Genomic DNA, 20,240 nt, shown 5'->3' with positions numbered 1-20,240 from the left:
TCTTACCAATAATGTCCAAAGAATTCTTTCCTTCCACAACCTTGTCCATAATTGGTAGTTAGTTCTTTTAATTGTAGCCATTCTACCAGATAATTAGTACAATTTTCTTGTGGTTTTAATTTGCATTTCTCTAATTAAACATTTTTCATATGCAGACTGGTCAAGTGGATAGTTTATTTTTTTCAGATTCCTAGTCCTTTGGCATACTTTAAATAGTGCTGTTAATCTTGCCTTGAAAATGACTTATAAGAGCGATAAAAAACTGATATGGATCTGGTAAGCACTGTGAATGTGTTGCCCCATTCTGTGGCTTTTATTTATTTAATTTAAAAAATATTGTTTATTTATTAACTTATTTTTATTTTATGAATATGGGTTTTTTTTGGTCTGAATGCATGTATATGCAGCACATGTGTGCCTTATACATGAGGAGCCCTGAAGAAGGCAAAAGATCACCTGGAATTGTAGTTACAGACAGTTATTAGCTGCCATGTAGGTCTGGGAATTGAATCCAGGAGCTCTCCAGACCATTGGTTTTTTTTTTAAACATAAGAATAGTGTTTTTTAAAACATCACTAATATATGTTCATTACAAAAAATGAGTTTTCTAATGAAAATTTCACACACGTTCATCATGTAATGAACAGTATTTTATCAACCAAGTTCTTAACTATTGATTGAAAATAAAAACACAACATACCCAAACTTATGGGATGTAGTGAAGGCAGTTATAGGAGGCAAGTTCACATAGTAATAATTTAATAAAACATCTGCAAGTTCTAGAAAACAAAACAAAAAAAACTTGCCAAAAAAGTAAATGAGATGAAATTATCAAACTTAGGCTACAGTCAATGAAACAGAGACAACAAAAACAAAATACAAAGAATGAGAAATGAAGAACTGATTTAACAAGAAGGACAAATTCTTAGCCAAATTAGCCAAAAGATGAGTAGGGAAGATCTAAATTAATAAAATTAGAGATGAAAAAGAAAGCCTTACAGTAGATATAAAAGAAATTTAGAAAATTCTAAGTATATATATTAAATATCTCCATCAAAATTCCAACACGATTTTTCAAAGAAATTGAAAGAATATTTCTCAGTGTCATACGGAAACATAAAAAACAGAATAGCTAAAATAAATATCCTGAATAATAAAAAAACTGCTGGAGGTATCACCACTGGTCTTAGTCACTATTCTGTTGCAGTGACGAGACACTATGACCAAGGCAACTCTTACGAAAGAAACATTTAATTGGGGGCTTGCTTACAGTTTCAGAGATTTAATCCATTATCATTTTGGCGGAGAATATGGAGGCACATAGGCAAACATGGTGCTGGAGAAATAGCTAAGAGTTCTACAAATAATCCACAGGCAGCAGGAAGAAAGCCATTGGGCCTGATTTGAGCTTTTGAAACCTCAAAGCCCACACCCAGTAAAACACTTCTTCCACCAAGGCCATACCCATTACAAGGCCATATCTCCTAATCCTTCTCAAGTAGTGCAGCTCTTATTGTTAGGGCCATTCTTATTCAAAACAGCACACCATCCCTGATCTCAAATTGTACTACCAAGCTATAGTAACAAAAACATGGTATTGGCATAAAAACAGACATTTTCAATAGAACAAAACTGAAGACCCAGACATAAATCCATACACCTATGGACACCCGATATTTGATAAGACAGAAATACATACTGAAAAAAGACAACATCTTCAACAAATGATACTGTTCAAGTTGGATGGTTGCATGTAGAAGAATGCAAATATTCATATTAATCTCCCTGCACAAAACTCAACTCTAAATGGATAAAGAACCTCAAATATAAGACCAGATTCTTTGAATCTAACAAAGGAGAAAGTGGGACAAAGTCTTGAACTCAATAGCTCAGGAGAACACTTTCTGAACAGATACTGTTAACACACACACTAAGAATAACAATAAACAAGAGCTCATGAAACGGAAAAAAAATCTTCTGAATGGTAAAGGATATCATCATCCGGACAAAGGAGCAGATTAGATTACAGAATGGAAAAAGACCTTTACCAACTACATATCTAATAGAGGGTTAATATCTAAAATACATTTTTTAAAAAGCCTCAAAAAACTGGACATCAAGAAAACAAATGACCCGATTGAAAAATGGTTCCTATATATGTTTCCTATATAAGAAATACAATGACAGGGGGCTGGAGAGATGGCTCAGAGGTTAAGAGCATTGCCTGCTCTTCCAAAGGTCCTGAGTTCAATTCCCAGCAACCACATGGTGGCTCACAACCATCTGTAATGGGGTCTGGTGCCCTCTTCTGGCCTGCAGGCATACACACAGACAGAATATTGTATACATAATAAATGAACAAATATTTAAAAAAAAAAAAAGAAATACAATGACATCTTACCTTGCTTGTGAGTCAGAAATTTAGATAAAGGGTGAGTACAACTCAATGTCTGGACAAATCAGAGATCGGAATCTAGTGTTTATAGTGTTAAATGTGAATCTGACTACATAAAAATTCAACAGTAACAGAACTGACAGTTTGCCTTTCTCTACCTTACTTATTTTTATCCTTCCCCTTGGTTTATTCTCTGCTCACCACACTCAATAGACTTTTATTTTCTATTTTCTTCTTCTACGACAATAAGATTTTCACTGAGTGAAAATTCAGTTTTAAATTACTTTCCACAAAGTAGGTGCTCAATTTTTTTTTTAAAAAAGAGCTGAACAATGAACAAATAAATGAAACTTATTTTGTCTATTGTATTAATTAAGCTGAATCACGAGGGCTTTTCCTAGCCAGCACTAATATGTTGTTCAGCTTTGAGATGCTGTGTCTGCTTCAATAAAATAATAAGCCGAGCATATAATTTAGATTTTTTTAAACAATGAATCTGACTTCGCCCCACAATGGTTATAATTAAGCCACCTAACCAAATCAATGATCATAGACTATTACCTATCCTAACCATTACTTTTTTTGTTTGTAACAGCTCTGGCTGTTCTGGAACTTGCTTTGTAGACCAGGTTAGCCTTGAACTCACAGAAATCTGCCTGTCTCTGCCTCCCAAATGGTGGCATTAAAGGCATGTGCCACCAGGCCCAGCTTCTATACTTTTTGTTTTGTTTGGTATTAATATACTGTAGCTACTTACTGACAAATAGTCTTCCACATAATCCAGAAACAGGAACAACATAATCACTATTTTAAGACCAATCACACAGTTAATAAAGAGTTATGTTTAAAAATTAAATGGTTGGCTTTAAATTAATCAGTTAAAAGAACTATGAAGGGGGCTCAAACAACGTTTAGAAAAAAACACAAATTTGTTCGTTTCCTGAGTGCGAAAGCCCAAGGTTTAAGAAAAAAGACAATAATAGGAAACATACGGAAAAGATTGGTAACAAAATGGAATCTTGGTACAAGCGTGGTCTGCCACATTTCACATACCAATGTCTCAAATAATAGACTAGATGTTTACAATATTGCCAAAGCATCCTTGAAATACTGTATACTTTTCTCAAATCTGAAATATAAAAATAAATCCTGGAAGTTCCTTATAAAGTCTAATAGAAAACACTATTTTGAAGAACTAAAAGAACTTCTCAAGCATGAAAGAAACTCCTTCCAAAAAACTCAACATTTAACGCCAGGAGACACAGCTAACTCTGTTTAACTATGAAAACATTAGCACAAAAATTTCTCCTGCAGCAAGCAAGCTCGCTGGCTGGAACTCTTAAGGAGGGTCCCTCAGCAACAGGAAAGTTTCTAAATCTACAGGATGAAGTAGACGTTATCGGACAGCAGAAGCTTTTCATTCTATCCCACTGAAAGACAAATGCATTATAAAATTACTCTGAATACTGAGGGAAAATGCAGATTAGAGATATGGCTTCATAGTATAACACATTAACTTTTCATAGTCAAGGGAATTAATTTCTCTTTTAAAATTTATTAGTAGCATATTTAAAAGGAAAAGTTGTGCCTTTAATCTATGAAACCAATGCAATTTACTGCATTTTCAAAGTAAACTAGATGTGAAATGCTGTTTCCAGTTCTGATTCTTACTTCAAAAAGGGAAGCACTGATTTGAATGCAAGCCTCTGTCCACCCAGGGACCGGATACAATTCTGAATTCCACCTTAAATTGCTGAGACACTGGGCTCCAGGTCAGAGTGGACTTTAATCTGAGGAATTCTTTGGCATTAAAATGAAAATAAAAACAGTAATCAGTACATGCTGTTTCATTTAGTCTTGTTTGCCTTTCATATTAGAGGAAATTCTTGCCACACCTCAAACCAAAATTAAGGAGTAAAGAAAGAAGTTAGCCACATAAATATGACCAAGAGTACAAACATCTTAATTTGAATCCAAAGTTTTGTATAATGAAAAAAAATACACAATTTAAATTCAACCCAAGTGTTTCCCAAGCAGATTGTATTTGCTTAAATTGCTACAGTAATTCAAAGGACAGCCCTGTCTGGACTCAGAGTTACTGTGGATTTTTTAAGAAACTCCGTTAGAGAATTTAGGCATTTCTGATTCAGTTAAAGGATTTGCCAATTCATCAATCCCTGAAACTAAAGCAATTTCAACAGGTATGATGATAAAATAATTTTCAACTCTTAAAGAATGTATTCCTACTGTTATAAAAGTATATTGTATTTGTTTAATAGTAAATAGCAACTATCATAAAAGCACAATTTGGGGAAGCAAAAGTGGTAAAAAATTACATTAAATTTTTGATTAGACAAAATGTTCAAGCAAAAAGATCAGTAAGGTGAGTTTAAATTTCTCATTTAAAATTACTCAAAAACAATATTTGTTTAGAATCTTATTTTTTTTAAATAAATTTAGGTCAAATGGAAAGATACTTGGGTTAAAGGAATCAATCTCTCTTTAGTTTCTTGGGTCTGCTTTTCTGTACTTAGCTTTTAAAAAAAAAATAACTTGTTTAACTTTATTTTATGTGCATTGGTGTGAAGGTGTCAGATTCCCTGGAACTGGAGTTACAGACAGTTGTAAAGTGCTATGTGGATACTGGGAACTGAACCTGGGTTCTCTGGAAGAACAGCCAGGGCTCTTCAGCCCTGAGCCATCTCTTCAGCCCCTGTTCTTAGTTTTAAATGACAAAAAAACCTGCTAATGCTTTGAGCCACAAATCCAGGTCGTGAGGGTGAGCACAGTTGTAGGGAAGGTGTGCATTGTTCAAAATTTTTCTGCTGGGCAAAATACTGGTCTAGAATGTTTTTGTTTTCATTTGTATCATTCTCAAAGAAAAGATATGAACATTTTATCCTATTATTAATGAATACTTAAATTTAAGATTTAAGTGTATTATGGCTAAAAATAACAGACATACTTTTTAATAGCAAAAGATTTTACAGAATTAAACAAAGTTGTCTTAGACAAAAAACACATGTACAAATAATTTTTATTTACTGGTTTCTATAGCATATCAATAAAACAATTACATCTTTAAAATAGTAAAATGCTATGACGCTTTTACCTGTAAGTTTCCAGAACTAAGTAAACCATACCTCAATTCTGTTAATTTAGATTAGGACCGACATTGGTTAAAAAACATGAGTGCTTTTCTTCAAGTAAGAGAAATGTTAGGATAAAGATACTTATTGTCTTATTTGAAAAATTCACATTATTGGATAATTTCTTAAAATTTACATTAATTCTTTGCTTTAAATTTTCTTCTTTACCGGCCGTTTTTCTAATAAGACAAAGTAATATAAGTGCGAAATATCACATATTGTTATAGAGAAATAAGTACAAAGGATAATAGCCACTTTCTCTAATTCTTTTTCATCTAAACAAACCACCAAGGTGAAATGCCTAGAGAAGTCAACATTAACAAAGAGAAGTGTTACTACCAAGGTGTACTCTTAATCAAACACACTAAGCAGAGCATTCCACTGATCTTTGACTACTTACAACCAGCGCACTGTACTTAGGCTTTGTTAAAAATTAGAGATTGAGAAATGAGAAGACAGTGAGTTACTGTGAAGGTTCTCTGAGTTATACTATAGGACATAACACATAAATTGTAGAATATGGAAACCGAAGTTACAAACTAAGCTTAGCAAATAAATGGCTAACAAGAGACTCTCTGAGTGAAATGAAGTAAAACCATCTCAGGGAAAAGTACCACAGGGGACCAGACAAAGACTAGTAAATGACAGGATTTCAGACTAAAAGTCACTGTACAGGGAAGCCTTTTGAACTGTGTACAAAGAGACAACAAGAGCAATCTTTTTTATCTTTAGAGCCCCTTGTTTGTTATAAGGCTTTTACCCTGACAGGCTGCCATGAGGTATCAGATCAGATTATTGCAAGGTTATTCTTTGCTTTCAATTTCTCACAACTGCTGAGCAGCAGATTCTAATCCTAAAATGTTGCTAAATTCTAATTCTGAAAGGTTGTTAGCTGATGGCTGCTAATGGTCTTAACACAAGGATAAAGTTCAGATGAAGTGGATGCTCATAAGCAAGCATAAGAGAACTTTAGTTCTCTGTGTTCTGGTCCAGTGCCACAGGCCAGCTCTGCTTCTCGGCTTTCACTGCATATTTTGGGGAAAGAGCCTCTTAGAATGTATTTCTAGTCGCTGTATTGGGAATGAAATAGAACAGCACAAATGCTTTAAAAAGATACTATGCTATAATATAGCAAGTAAAATAAAATCTTAAAAATTTGAAGTAAGCTGGGTGATGGTGGCGCATGCCTTTAATCCCAGCACTCAGGAGGCAGAGGCAGGCGGATCTCTGTGAGTTCGAGACCAGCCTGGTCTACAGAGCTAGTTCCAGGACAGGCTCCAAAGCCACAGAGAAACCCTGTCTCGAAAAACAAAACAAACAAACAAACAAAAAAATTGAAGTAAAATGTCACCAACAGGAGAGTGAAATGTATAAGTTTTTTCTAAACCCATTTCTCCTAAAGGGCCAAAGTCTGGTTCAAATGATGCCTGGAAAAGACCTCCCTATTTCTCCCAGGAGGGTCAACGCCTGATCCTGCAGCACTAATTATCCCCATTTGGTTATAGTTCATTTTATAGTGTTGGTCTCCTCTTTTAAATTGTTAGCTTTATAGAGGGGCCCATGTCTTCATTCTCTATTTCTGTGTTCCCTAACAAGCACATTGTGTCACAGTTAGAAAGAACTTTTTAAAAAAAAATGTGACCTTAAGTAATCCAGTTAAACTAAGTACTAATATTTATAAAGGGTGGTACTAAGCACACACATACAGTATCTAACTGAGTAACCACAGCAGGGAAATGATTATCCCAAAGCAAACTCTCAGGGAGGTTCCAGCCTAAAGCAGAGTTGGCTTGCTCTGAACATGCCCATTGGGATGAAATCATAACTCATTTACTCCATCTCTTCTCAAGTCTCCACTAAGAATATTGCAGTATGAAGATCAAAGTGCAAATACACACTTAATTAAATTATGAATTCATTACCAGAGTTCAAATTCCTTAGGAATTTAGACTCTCAGATTCTGGCTCGTTGAACAGTCACCATTTCTAGGCATGTCACACTTCTAGCTTCTTCTACGCTGTTACTCACCTGTTTACTTGGAAGAAGACTTTCTTACTTTGTTCTTATAGAATTCTAAAAGTTCTTCAAAACACAGTAATATACTATATCCTTCATGAATTACATGATAAAAAACAATTGATGCAATATACTTAGAGTTACTTGAGTTTAAGAAAATCACATATTACTAAAGAGATCAAAGTATTTCAATTAGGCACTTTCTTATAAATAAAAATAATGTGCAAATACAATTTATTATTTAAACCTCCCTTTTATTTATTTTTTTAAAAGCAAGGTTATAATCCAAAAAGAATGATGAGAAATGATGTTTTACAGCCTTGATAAAAGAAAACACAACAAAATAAAAAACAACAACAAACTAGTAGTCTCGACAAGAGGGAAAGGAGATGTACTAAGGAACTGCAGCCATGCCATACTTGAGGTTGTAGCCAAGACTGAGAATGAGCCCAGTCAGCCTGGTTTTGTTTTTCCTTCTTCATATTCAGCTATGTGAGTCAGAATGAGAGCAGGGAGGAAACCGCCAGATGTAGAGAACTCAGAAAACTGAGGGACCATGCAAAGGAGTAATGAGAACAATGAACTGTAGTATCCCAGTAGAGGAATTTAGACTGCAGGAAGTGTGGCTGGAGGCAGTAAAATCAGTAGCATCAACATACATTAGACTTCTCTAAAACTCAGGAACTATATGTAGTTAGAGGTACTACCTGAGGATATGGTCAGAGTATACAGTATGTTCAAAATTGAGAATATGACTTCTGATAATTTAGCAGGCTCAGGACATGAGTTTACAGGAAGAACTGAGACAAATTATGGGAGAAAAAGGAGCAAATGGAGCTCCGTCAGAGAAATGACTGATGTAACTATTTTTTCAGTTACACCAATGCTGAAAAACAGGAGATATCATTTTAGAGGAGTAACTGTAAACAATTTCATTAACACACAGTAATGTTAGGGCATTCACCTGTTCATTCATTCATAAAACCCCTGGAGGAAAAAAAAGGTCTCAGGGAAAAAAGATACATTTTTTTCCTTTAACATTTTTCTAAATAATGTTCATTTCAACTGTAGTTTTTTGTTTGTTTGTTTTGTAGGAAAGTAGTTTTCAATTTGACAAGATATGAGTATCTCCTGTGCGCCTAAGTCAGGAGACTTAGACAGGAAAGACTGCTTTGAAATTGGAGACTAGCCTAGTAACACTGTGAGACCCTGTCTCAAAAAAAAAAAAAAAGAAAGAAAAGAAAAGAAAAGAAAAAGTGAGATTTTATCTTCTAGCTGACGTAGGTAGCAAGACTAAGACAACATAAAGATAAGCAGGCAATCCATGGGGCTGGGAAGATAGACTGTCAGCAAAATTCTTACTTATCTTGCCAGCAGGAAGATCTGAGTCTCAGTCCCATGTTATAAATAAATAAACAAGTGTGGTGACACTTGTAATCCTAGCACCTGGGAGGAGAGATGGGAAGTCCCTGTGAATCACTGGCCAGTCAGCCAACACAGTAAGAGACGCCTGTCTTAGAAAATTAAAAGGTAGATGATGCCAGATGAAGGCACCTTAAGTTGTCTTCTTGATTTCACATGAATGTATACACACACACAGTAATGTATAATTTAAGTATAATTACAAATTTCACTTTATTCTTTTGAAGAAGTGTCTTACTGTATTATTAATTGGCTGCCAACTCCTGAGCTCAAATGATCTACCCCTGATCAGGTGAAATTATATGCACGTGCACATGCTCAGCAACTGCAATTATTATTAATAAAGCAAGAAGCAGAAATGTTAAATGACAGAAATGAAATTCAAGTTTTCACCTCCTTGTTTAAAACATACTCCATCCTTACTCAAGTTTCAACCAAAATAACTGTTAGTTATCTGTGAAGGTGTCACCTCACAATCCAACTCAATACAACATTCTTTTTTTTACAATTTTTTTTTTCGAGACAGGGTTTCTCTGTGGCTTTGGAGCCTGTCCTGGAACTAGCTCTTGTAGACCAGGCTGGTCTCAAACTCACAGAGATCCGCCTGCCTCTGCCTCCTGAGTGCTGGGATTAAAGGCGTGCGCCACCATCGCCCGGCCTCAATACAACATTCTTAAAATGCAGTATACAGTCATTTTTAATATCCATACATCCAGACCGTAGCTCAAAAATATTATTCAAAGCCAGATATAGTAATAATCCTTGTAGTCTCAGGACCTGGGAAGGGGAGACAAGAAGATCATGAGTTTAAGGACAGTTTCACTTAAATAGCAAGCCTGAGGGCTAACCTGGGCTCTATGAGGCCCTGTCTCAGGAAGGAGGCAGAGCAAGAAGGAGGGAGAAGAGAAGGAAGGTAGAGGGAGGGAGGTGGGGGAAAGGAGGAAGAGAAAAACTTAGCGAAAAAGTCAGGAAGAAAACATGAAAATATTAATCTAATGGGAAAGCAAACTTTGCAGGATGTAAATATTGCGTGCACTTGAACTTTGTTAGAGTTACTCAACAAATTGGAGACAAAATAATTAAGATTTGAGAAACTGTTTCAAGAAGAAAATATAAAGGTATAGATAGACAGAAAACTGCAAGAAAAACACATGATAGTGTTTTCTAAACAAGTTACCAAATATAAAAGAATGTTCTTTTGAAGAACAAGGAAAGGATTTCAGTAACAACAATAGCAGGGAGCAAGATTTTGTTTCAATAAAAATTTTTAATATGCAAAAATCTTTAACTGTTCACAGAGGCAGCAACCACCACTAGCAGACAGAATGGTTAGAAAGAATGCTCAGCATTCACAGTGGAGTTGAGTGACGTCACACTATTATTACAAACCTACAGTCTAGAAAACAAGACAACTGAGATTCTTTTAAAAGTTAATGACTGTATATAGTACTGTGTTTAACACATGTAATCTCAGCACTTGGGAGGGAGAGGATTGCCTGTAATTCAAGGCCAGCTTGGTTTTCATAGTAAGTCAAGTCAGTAAGGGCTACACAGGGAATTTGGTCTATAAAAAACAAAGTAAACAAATGAAAGATAGTGACTACTTAGTAAAAAGTCCAGAACAGCACACTTCTGACTCCTGTTCAATGCCACATGTGACTCTTAATTTTACTTCATGGGCATTTAAACATTAAATTTTGATGTGAGCTTTGCTCATGTTTCCCGAATATTCTGTTATATATAGGTACCAATATAATAAATCTTAAATGTGTCAATTTATGAGAATTATTATTAATCATTTTTTTTTCTTTGCAATAGGACCAAAAAAAAAAAAACCAAACAAACAAACCATGGGCTTTTTAAGTCCAATATATGTCCTTTTCTTCTGTTTTGGAGTTAGAGTATATTGCCAATACGAAGCTTACCAATGGGATGAAGAGTATGACCAAGAGCCAAATGAGGGTTATGAGCCAGAATTCCAGTTTCATCAAAATATTGACTATGGAGTACCCTTTTATCAGAATATTTTAGGCTGTGCTAAGGAATGCTTTTGCCCAACTAACTTTCCAACATCGATGTACTGTGACAATCGTAAACTCAAGACTATTCCAAATATTCCAATGCACATTCAGCAACTCTACCTTCAGTTCAATGACATCGAGGCTGTGACTGCAAATTCATTCATCAATGCAACCCATCTTAAGGAAATTAACCTCAGCCACAATAAAATTAAATCTCAAAAGATTGATTATGGTGTGTTTGCTAAACTTTCAAATCTACAACAACTCCATCTAGAGCACAACAACTTGGAAGAATTTCCATTTCCTCTTCCTAAATCTCTGGAAAGACTCCTTCTTGGTTATAATGAAATCTCCAGACTTCAAACAAATGCCATGGATGGACTGGAAAACCTGACTATGCTTGATCTCTGCTATAATCATCTTTCTGATTCAGTGTTAAAAGAAAAGAACCTTTCCAAAATGGAAAAACTGATGCAGCTCAACCTATGTAATAACAGATTAGAATCAATGCCCCCTGGACTGCCTTCCTCACTTATGTACCTATCTTTAGAAAATAATTCAATTTCATCTATACCAGACAATTATTTTGACAAACTTCCAAAACTTAATGCTCTAAGAATGTCACACAACAAACTGAAAGACATTCCATATGATATATTTAATCTTTCCAACCTTATAGAACTCAACGTTGGACACAATAAATTGAAGCAAGCATTCTACATTCCAAGGAATTTGGAACATCTATACCTACAAAATAATGAAATAGAAAGTATGCAAAATTTTGCACTTTTTAAAGAACAAAAGATTCTTTTCTGACTGGTATTTTGACTTATTTTTTTTTTGGGGGGGCTGTAATGTTGAGACAAGGTTTCTACTATGTAGCTCTCTATTTGCCCAGGAACTTCATGTGTAGACAAAACTTGTCCTCAAACTCAAAAATATTGGCCTGCTTCTGCCTCCCTCGTGCTGAGATTAAAGGCATATGCACCAATATGCCTGATGAATTGTATTTTGACTCATTATAAAGAATGAATTATTAATCATCTATGCTTTCTATAATGCTAAAAAAAGGCTTGGAAGACAGCTAAAGAGATGGCAGATAGTGGCCTGGGAAAAGGGAGTGACAATTTTATAGTCATTTTTTTTTCAAGACAGGATATCTCTATAGCTTTGGAGCCTATCCTGGAACTAACTCTTGTAGACCAGGCTAACCTCGAACTCAGAGATATGTCTGCCTCTGCCTCCTGAGTACTGGGATTAAAGGTGTGTGCCACCACCACCACCCAGCCCCTAATTTTATAGTCTTTTTTATTCAGCTTTACCACCTTGAATATTAGCAAGTAGTACTAGAAAGAACATCTGAAGACATATGACCCTGGGTAGTATGGCTGTTTTTTTTGTTGTTGTTGTTGTTGTTTGTTTGCTTTGCTTCTTTCTTTGTAAGATTGCTTCTAGCAATTATATATTGCCCATATAAACTGTAAATTCAATGAATTCATATTTATTTTGGTAATATGAAACTCAAGAATTTCATTTCATTTTAATTAATATAAAGATAATTAAACCTAACTCCACTTGTAAGTATTAAGATAAAATTATATCTCATATAACAAAACCCAACATGGAATTGTGACTATATGCAGGATGAATTTTTAACTTGTATTTTTCAGATATCAATGTGACAATGATGTGTCCTTCTACTGACCTACTACACCATCGCCATTTAACATACCTTCGAGTGGACCAAAATAAGCTGAAAGAACCAATAAGTTCATACATCTTCTTCTGCTTCCCTCATATACACAGTATTTACTATGGTGAACAAAGGAGCACTGATGGTGAAACAATACAACTAAAGACCCAAGTTTTCAGGAGATATGAAGAGGAGGAGGAGGAGGAGGAGGAAGAAATCCATGATGGTCAGGACAACACTCTCGAGGGACAAGAAGTACCAGAAGAACACTTTAATTCTCATTATTATGAAATGCAAGAATGGCAGGAAACTATATAGGTATCTATTAGGACTTCAAAAAACCATACTAATTACAAATCTAAACATATACTGCTCAAAATAATATAAATAGAAATATTTGTTAGTATAAGACCAGAATTGCATTTAAGATGTTGGTGACTTAAAGTTTACTAAAAAATGATACAAATCTTAAGTAATATAAGATAAAATGGCAAGTGAGAATAAAACTAAGCTTAAGTGGCTTCATTCTTTAAACTCATTCTTAAAATTGGAAATAGTATCATGTAAAGAACAAGGGCCAGCAAGATGGTTCAGTAGATAAAGCATTTGCCACCAAACCTGATTACTCGAGCAGGAGAGACCCTGCTCGTTGTCAAGTTTTCCTCTGACCACATGTGTGCCTGCCAATCACAAAACCATCTGAATATGCCACTTCCAATGATGGGATTTTTTTTCCCCTAGGGATGATAACTAAGTATCATTAACAGTGAAGACAAAAGCTGCCCTCTGGACCATAAGAGGATATCTGAGCAAGAGGAAGGATATTAACCTAACAGTAGTGTTTCATACAAGAGAAACCACTTTTACTAACGTTATCTACAGAGTTGCTTCCACATTTGTATTTCCTCTTTTTTTCCCCCTTTGGTTTTTTCGAGACAGGGTTTCTCTGTGTAGTCCTGGAACTCACTCTGTAGATCAGGCTGGCCTAAAACTCGGAGATCCATCTTCCTCTGCCTGCTGAATGCTGGGATTAAAGGGGTGGGCCACCACTGCATGGCTTATTCTTTTTTTTTTTTTCTTTTATTTACTTATTTTTGGCATACTTGTATTTCTTTTTTCTTTTTTTTTAAAATTATGTATCATGTATACAGTGTTCTGCCTGCACACCAGATGGTTATGAGTACCATGTGGTTGCTGGGAATTGAACTCAGGACCTCTGAAAGAACAGCCAGTGCTATTAACCTCTGAGCCATCTCTCCAGCCCCACATTTGTATTTCCAATCCCAGTAAGATATGTGTCCCAGGTTCAGTGCTCTTTCCTGATCTCCATTTTGAAGTATTTTAAGTGTGCTCTATGATGAATATTCTAACTGTTGTAGAACTCTTATCTACCCCAGGCATTAAGGATTCATAGAACTCCTGATAAAAAGGAACAAATGCATGCCAACACAAAGAATCCAAAAACACATGGCAAAAAATCCAGACAGTGTGCAATTAACAGATGAGTACACTATAATTTGGAAGTATTCAAACTTCTGAGTGCTGAGAAGCCTCTATTGTGTCTTCTGTCTTAGAGTAGGTTGTTAATATTAACAGAAGAGAACATTCACTTGCCCACAGGTGCAAAGCTGACAATGCATAATGAACACAAACAAAACTCCAACCATTCATTTCATCATCCACATCAAGTTATTATTTAGTGTATAAGGCATAGCAGTGAGATCAGGAAAGAAAGCACAAAAAGCAACTGTGACACAAAGAGAGTGAAGCCCAAGAGTCAAATACTAGTGGGATGAGCTAGTCCTCCCTGTGACACAGGCCTTAAGGACCTTAAGGACCACTGGTTCTCCTGAAATGTTTCAAAATGCAATTACAAATTCAATTATTTATTATGACTGAAAAAAATGATACTGTGAGTGCTAAGAGATAAGCAAGATCAGACAATTTTTCTGCTTCCATCATTTTTTTTCTTTTTCTTTTCTTTTTTTTTTTTTTTTTTTTTTGGTTTTTCGAGACAAGGTTTCTCTGTGGCTTTGGAGCCTGTAGACCAGGCTGGTCTCGAACTCACAGAGATCCGCCTGCCTGTGCCTCCTGACTGCTGGGATTAAAGGCATGCGCCACCATCGCCCGGCTGCTTCCATCATTTTAAAATTTAAGAAGATCCACAAAGGAAATGCAAATCAAAACCACAATTCAAACATTACCTTTTTCTCATTACAATGGCAGCAAACAAAAGACAGGCAAATAACAAATATTGGTGAGAAGATAGGAAGACTGGTACCCTCACACACAGCTGATAGAAAATACTGCAGTTATTTAGAAAGCTCCAGTTAGGTATGAATCAGCATGTCTAGGCATATGCTCAAAAGAACTAAACACAGGTTCATACCAAAGTTTGCTCAAGACCATCCATAGCAGCATTATTCATGAGTACAAATGAGAAAAATAGCTGGGTATGGAGTCCCAAAGCTGTGTAATCTCAGCACTTGAGAGTGGAGGGTGGATGCAGGAAGTTCAGGAGTTTGAGATTCTCCCATATATAGCAAGTTTGAGACTTGCATGGGCTAGACCCTGTCTCAAAATAGAACTGATGACGGGGTTTCCTTTACAAGTAATAAAATTTTCTAAAATTATTGTGATGATTATTATGTAACAACTCGAAAATACTAAAATGATTGAATTTGTACACTTTAAGAAGGTGGATAAATTGAATGAGAATTAGTGTAACAAAGTATTTTAAAAAAATCATGCAACTTGTTCTAACCCAAGGTATAAGCAAACAAAATGATAAAATGTCAGAGATGATAAACCAGGTAACCATGGACACCATAACTAATTTCTGGCCTGGACCTGGTTAAGCAGCTGAGACTTCAGGAAGAAGTGATCCTGTAATGTAGCAGGAACTCAGTGGAAGTAGAGACTAATGTAGATCAATGTAAAAAAGTAGTAATTACTTGAACTCTTGCACAGTTAAAAAGTAAAAATTCTCAATTTTATTATGTCTAGAGATTATTTCTTCATTTCTTTCTGTGGACAAAATTTTTAAAAAAACATCTTAATAAATGTAAGTAAATTGCCACAAAATCTCTCATGTTCAAACCTCTGAAGATGTAGGTCTACAATCTTTTTAGTATTATTCAAAAATGCCACAGTAAACTCAAACCAACCTAAGGATTTCCTAGTAAACATAAAGCAAATAAAAAACTAATTACTTTTCCTCAGAAAGACTCCTATGTATGGCAGTTACCTGCATCAGACACAGAGAATCATCTTGGTGTTTATGACAGGAGCGGAAACCACGAGAATCTGCTCTTCACACTGGATGGTGGGTGTTTGATTAGATTACAAAAAAGGCTAAACCGCTTGTAAGGACTGACAAGTATGCACATCAAGCCAAAGAACCCAAGATTAGTCAAAAAAAAAAAAAATAAACACAGTTGCTTTTAGAAAGAAAATAAAAATAAAGGATCCTTCAGAAAAAAATAATATGCTCACAATAGTACGGTTGGAAAACATCTAGCCTGCATGTATCACCTAAAGCACAGATTTTTAACTTATTCTTCAATTTAGGGACTACTAAGCTGAAATACAGATGCACGCAGATCACATAACACATTTAGCCAATTCCAGGAGGGAAGAAAGCAGAAAAAAACTAAACATAAAAAAAAAATCCTCATCTCTTTTTAAACTTGCTTGTGTTATAAAGAATTCCTCTCTCCCCAAGAGGCTGGAACTAAAATCCTGGTTTCCTGATTCAAAATGCATTTTCCACCTAAATCTTGGAAATAAGTAAAAGAGCAGCTGGAAACAAAATTAGATCATAACATAAAGCTCCAAGTTTCTGAGATGAATATAAAGAATCTCATGCCTAGTTTAAGTAACTATTTAGTAGACCAAGCACTGGTATAAGCAGCAAGATGTCACGCACACATTTTTCTTCACTGTAAGTGCTCAGGTTGTGAATACACTATACACAAAGATAAAATACCTTTTTAAAAAAGCACCAACGTGTCCTCACACTGCATCATAATCTCCTTCCCCTTTAGTGTATAAGGCACTTACACTATCATGTCTTTCAAGGGAACAAACGATCTATGTTTTCGTAAACACATGAGAGTTAAGACAACATGCTTGCTATAAGGTCCGAGTCTAATTTTTTTTCCTTTTTTTCTTTTTTGAGGCAGGGTTTCTCTGTAGCTTCAAAATCTGTCCTGGGACTCACTCTGTAGACCAGGCTGGCCTTGAACTCACAGAGATCCACCTGCCGCCTCTGCCTCCCAAGTGCTGGGATTAAAAGCGTGTGCTACCTCAGCCCGGTGGATTCTAAAAAGTTTTAAGTATCTGGCAACTCAGGAGTTCTCCTAGGCTCGGTTTTTAAAAATAATTTATTTTTGTTTATACTTACAACATCCGAGTGTCTGCCACATATGTGCAGGTGCCTGAGGTAGTCTAAAGAGGGAATTGGAGTCCCAGGTGGTGGTGATCTGCCCAAGTTGGGTGTTAGGATCCCAATTTAGGTCCTCTAGAAAAGCAGCAAGTGCTCTTAACTGCTAAGCCATCTCTCCAGCTGCCAAACGTTTGCTCACCTATCTAATAGCTATAGCGCAAACTAGGTGATGGCTAGCCTTTAGTTTCCTTAAGGCTTTTGTTTTGTTTTTATTCTAGAGATAAACTCTTGTTGTGTAGCCTAGGCTAGCATAGAATAAAACAACAAACCTGCAACCTGCCTGGCTTTGCCTCTCAGTGTTGGGATTAAAGACAGGTTCTCCCATGACTGGCCAATGGACTGTGCCTCCTTGGGCCTGGAGAGGTGAGTCGATTAAAAACACTTACTACTCTTCCAGATGATCCATGTTCAATTCCCAGCACCCACATGGAAGTTCATGACCTTAACTCCAATTCCAGGGCGTCTGACCCTCTCTTCTGGCCTCCTCAGGTATCAAGAATGCAGGTAGTACACAGATATACATGCAGGTAAAATAGCCAACACATAATCATGGAAGGAAGGAAGGAAGGAAGGAAGGAAGGAAGGAAGGAAGGAAGGAAGGAAGGAAGGAACGAACCTAAAGAACTTTCCCAAAATTGGGTGAGGTCATACCAAGGGAACCAAAGTTTTAAGAAGTCTCACAAGTACTCTGACTTTAAATCAGTTTCCTATGAAGTCAGTTGATGATGTTGAAGATGGAGAAAATAACAACCCACTAGATAGGTTATGGTTTCTGTGTACATTTTCTCTCTTCCTCCTTCCCTACCTTGCTTCTTGTGCTTAATTTCTTGTCTCCGCACCCCAGGGTGTTTTTTTTTTTTTTCTGAGAAAAGGTCTCACTATGAGAACTTTGGCAGGAACTCAAAGAGATCTGCCTGCCTTGGCCAACACACACACAGGCACTCGCACACAGTGTGCCGGCATCTGTTTTTAAAAGCAGGGTCTCAAATAGTTCAGCTGGCTTAGAACTCACCCTGTAGCTGTGAATGATCCTGAAGTCCTGATCCTTCTGCCTCTATTTCACAAGTGCTGGGGTTACAGGTAGCACTACAATGCCTGTTTTATGCATAGGTGGCAATGGAACTCAGGGCTTCCTGAATATTATGCAAACAGTCTATGAACTGAACTACATGCTAACCTGAAAACTCAGCTCCATTCAACACATTTTAATTGCTTACTGCTGAGAAACAATTAGGAAGCACCTGGCTGATGAGGCACCCTTGAAAAAATAAAGCCCCTATAAGGCTCCAAGGGTAGCACAGCAGAGTTACCTAAATGAATGTTCTACAGTAAATTCTTACTATATGAATATCTTATCTAAAGCATTTGGAAGCTTTCATGTTTAACAGTGAAAATTAAGAAATTTTCTACCAGAATGTAGTATTTCTTTCTGAAATGGAAAACAACCTCAGTTTCAAACAGTTCCATAGGGAACTGTATATAAGAACTTTAACTTTCCTTAAAGAGAAGCTGAACTTAACCAGGTGGTGGTGGTGGTACATGCCTTTAATCCCAGCACTATGGAGGCAGAGGCAGGCAGATCTCTTGTGGGCTTGAGGCCACCCTGATCTACATAGAGCTAGTTCCAGAACAGACTCCAAAGCTACAGAGAAACCCTGTCTCAAAAAAACAAGAGAGAGAGGAAGGAGGGGAGAGAGAAGAGATTATGCCATTCTCTAAAGTTTTGTCTTTGTTTTCGGTGAGACTGGCCACATACAATAGTTTTAGGGGTAGGTTAGCTTGGCCAGAAAGACCATTTACACGACTTAGGATAGAGGGTTTAGGCTATGTAGAACTAGTCATCTGAAGAGTAGATTCAACCACAGGCATACTCTAGACTCTGTTATAGCTTCTCCATGCCTGGTTTTTATGTGGAACTCTGCTCTGGTTAAGCCACAACTACTGGCTGAACTTTCTTCAGTGCGTTCTTACTTCTTTTAGAGAATTGAACTCAGCTCTTCTGTAAGAACAGTAAGTACTCTAAGTACTGAGCCATCTCTAACCTTCATGCTCTATTTTAAATATTTATCCACATTTTCCTTTGGGAAAAATGAATTGTGACATTAACTATTAAAAGCATTAAAGAATAATAAAAATAAAAGTACTTTGTTTTTTAGACAAGGGCTTTGCTATGTAGTCCAGTCTAGCCCTGAACTTTCTTTCCTACCGTCTCTTATTCTCTAGTGTGTGATTACAAGAATATGCCCAGCAAATTTTTCTTTAGGTTAAGTCTTTTTTTTTAACTGTTAAATTCATTTTATATATTAACTACATTTCCCCCCTCCTTCCACTTCCTCCTGCCTCTATCCACTCCTCTGAGAGAGAGCCTTAAGCCTCCCATGGGGAGTCAACAAAATCTGGCATATCAAGTTGAGGCAGGACCAATCCTCTCCCCCCTATATGGAGGCTGAGTACAATATTCCACCATAGGGAATGGGCTCCAAAAAGCCAGTTCATGCACCAGGAATAAATCCTGGTTCCACTGACAGGGGGCCTACAAAAAGACAAAGTTACACAACTGTCACCCACATTCAGAGGGCCTAGGTCGGTCCCTTTAAAGATGCCTGGATAGTATCTACACTATTACTTTATAGTTCTCCGTTTTTTTTAAGACACAGTTTCACTATATAGCTCTCATTGGCCTGGAACTTGCAGTGTAGAACAGACTAACAGAGATCTTTCTGCCTCTACTTAAAGGTGTGGACCACTAAACTCATCAGCTCTACTTTAGTTTTTCAAAATTAAATTTAATATAAAGTTTCATTCAGTAAAAATTTTTGCTATTACAAATTTATATAATCAAACTTATTTTTAAAAACTATTTCCACACTCCATTTTTTGTTTGTTTTGTTTTTCAATAAGCGTCTCACTATGTAACTCTGGCTATCTTGGATTGTGGAACTTAGTACAGAACAGAGTACTACTCTCACTGGGTAGACCAGCCAGCCTCGAATTCACAAATATCCATCCGCCTGCCTCTGCCTCACAAGCGCTGGTATTAAAGGTGTAGACCACTATGTCTGGCTATTTTCCCACTCTTGTGAACTAAAATAAAGGA

General features: G+C 36.3%; 2 protein-coding genes across 2 annotated transcripts in view; one reads left to right on the top strand and one right to left on the bottom strand.

The window, feature by feature from the left end:
- Cenpp (centromere protein P) overlaps window positions 1–20,240 on the bottom strand; it is a 178,066-nt gene that overhangs the window by 103,916 nt on the left and 53,910 nt on the right. The window lies entirely within an intron of this gene.
- Window positions 4,447–13,217, top strand: Omd (osteomodulin). The gene is made up of 3 exons (XM_050144464.1): window positions 4,447–4,596; window positions 10,801–11,772; window positions 12,674–13,217. Exons 2-3 carry the CDS (start codon window positions 10,833–10,835, stop codon window positions 13,012–13,014), a joined length of 1,281 nt encoding a protein of 426 aa, XP_050000421.1. The 5' UTR covers window positions 4,447–4,596; window positions 10,801–10,832; the 3' UTR covers window positions 13,015–13,217.

The sequence above is a fragment of the Alexandromys fortis genome, unplaced genomic scaffold (genome assembly GCF_014885135.2).
Source record: "Alexandromys fortis isolate MF-2015 unplaced genomic scaffold, M_Fortis_MF-2015_v1.1 scaffold_1, whole genome shotgun sequence".
NCBI classification, from domain to species: Eukaryota; Metazoa; Chordata; class Mammalia; order Rodentia; family Cricetidae; genus Alexandromys; species Alexandromys fortis.
This window is presented reverse-complemented; position numbering and strand designations above follow the sequence as displayed.

Bases quoted from the DNA above. Each gene is read 5' to 3' on its own strand.
- Omd (XM_050144464.1), top strand. From the start codon at position 10,833: ATGGGCTTTTTAAGTCCAATATATGTCCTTTTCTTCTGTTTTGGAGTT. The intron at 11,773-12,673 runs GTATGCAAAATT...TGTATTTTTCAG, and splicing joins ACAAAATAATGAAATAGAAA to ATATCAATGTGACAATGATG.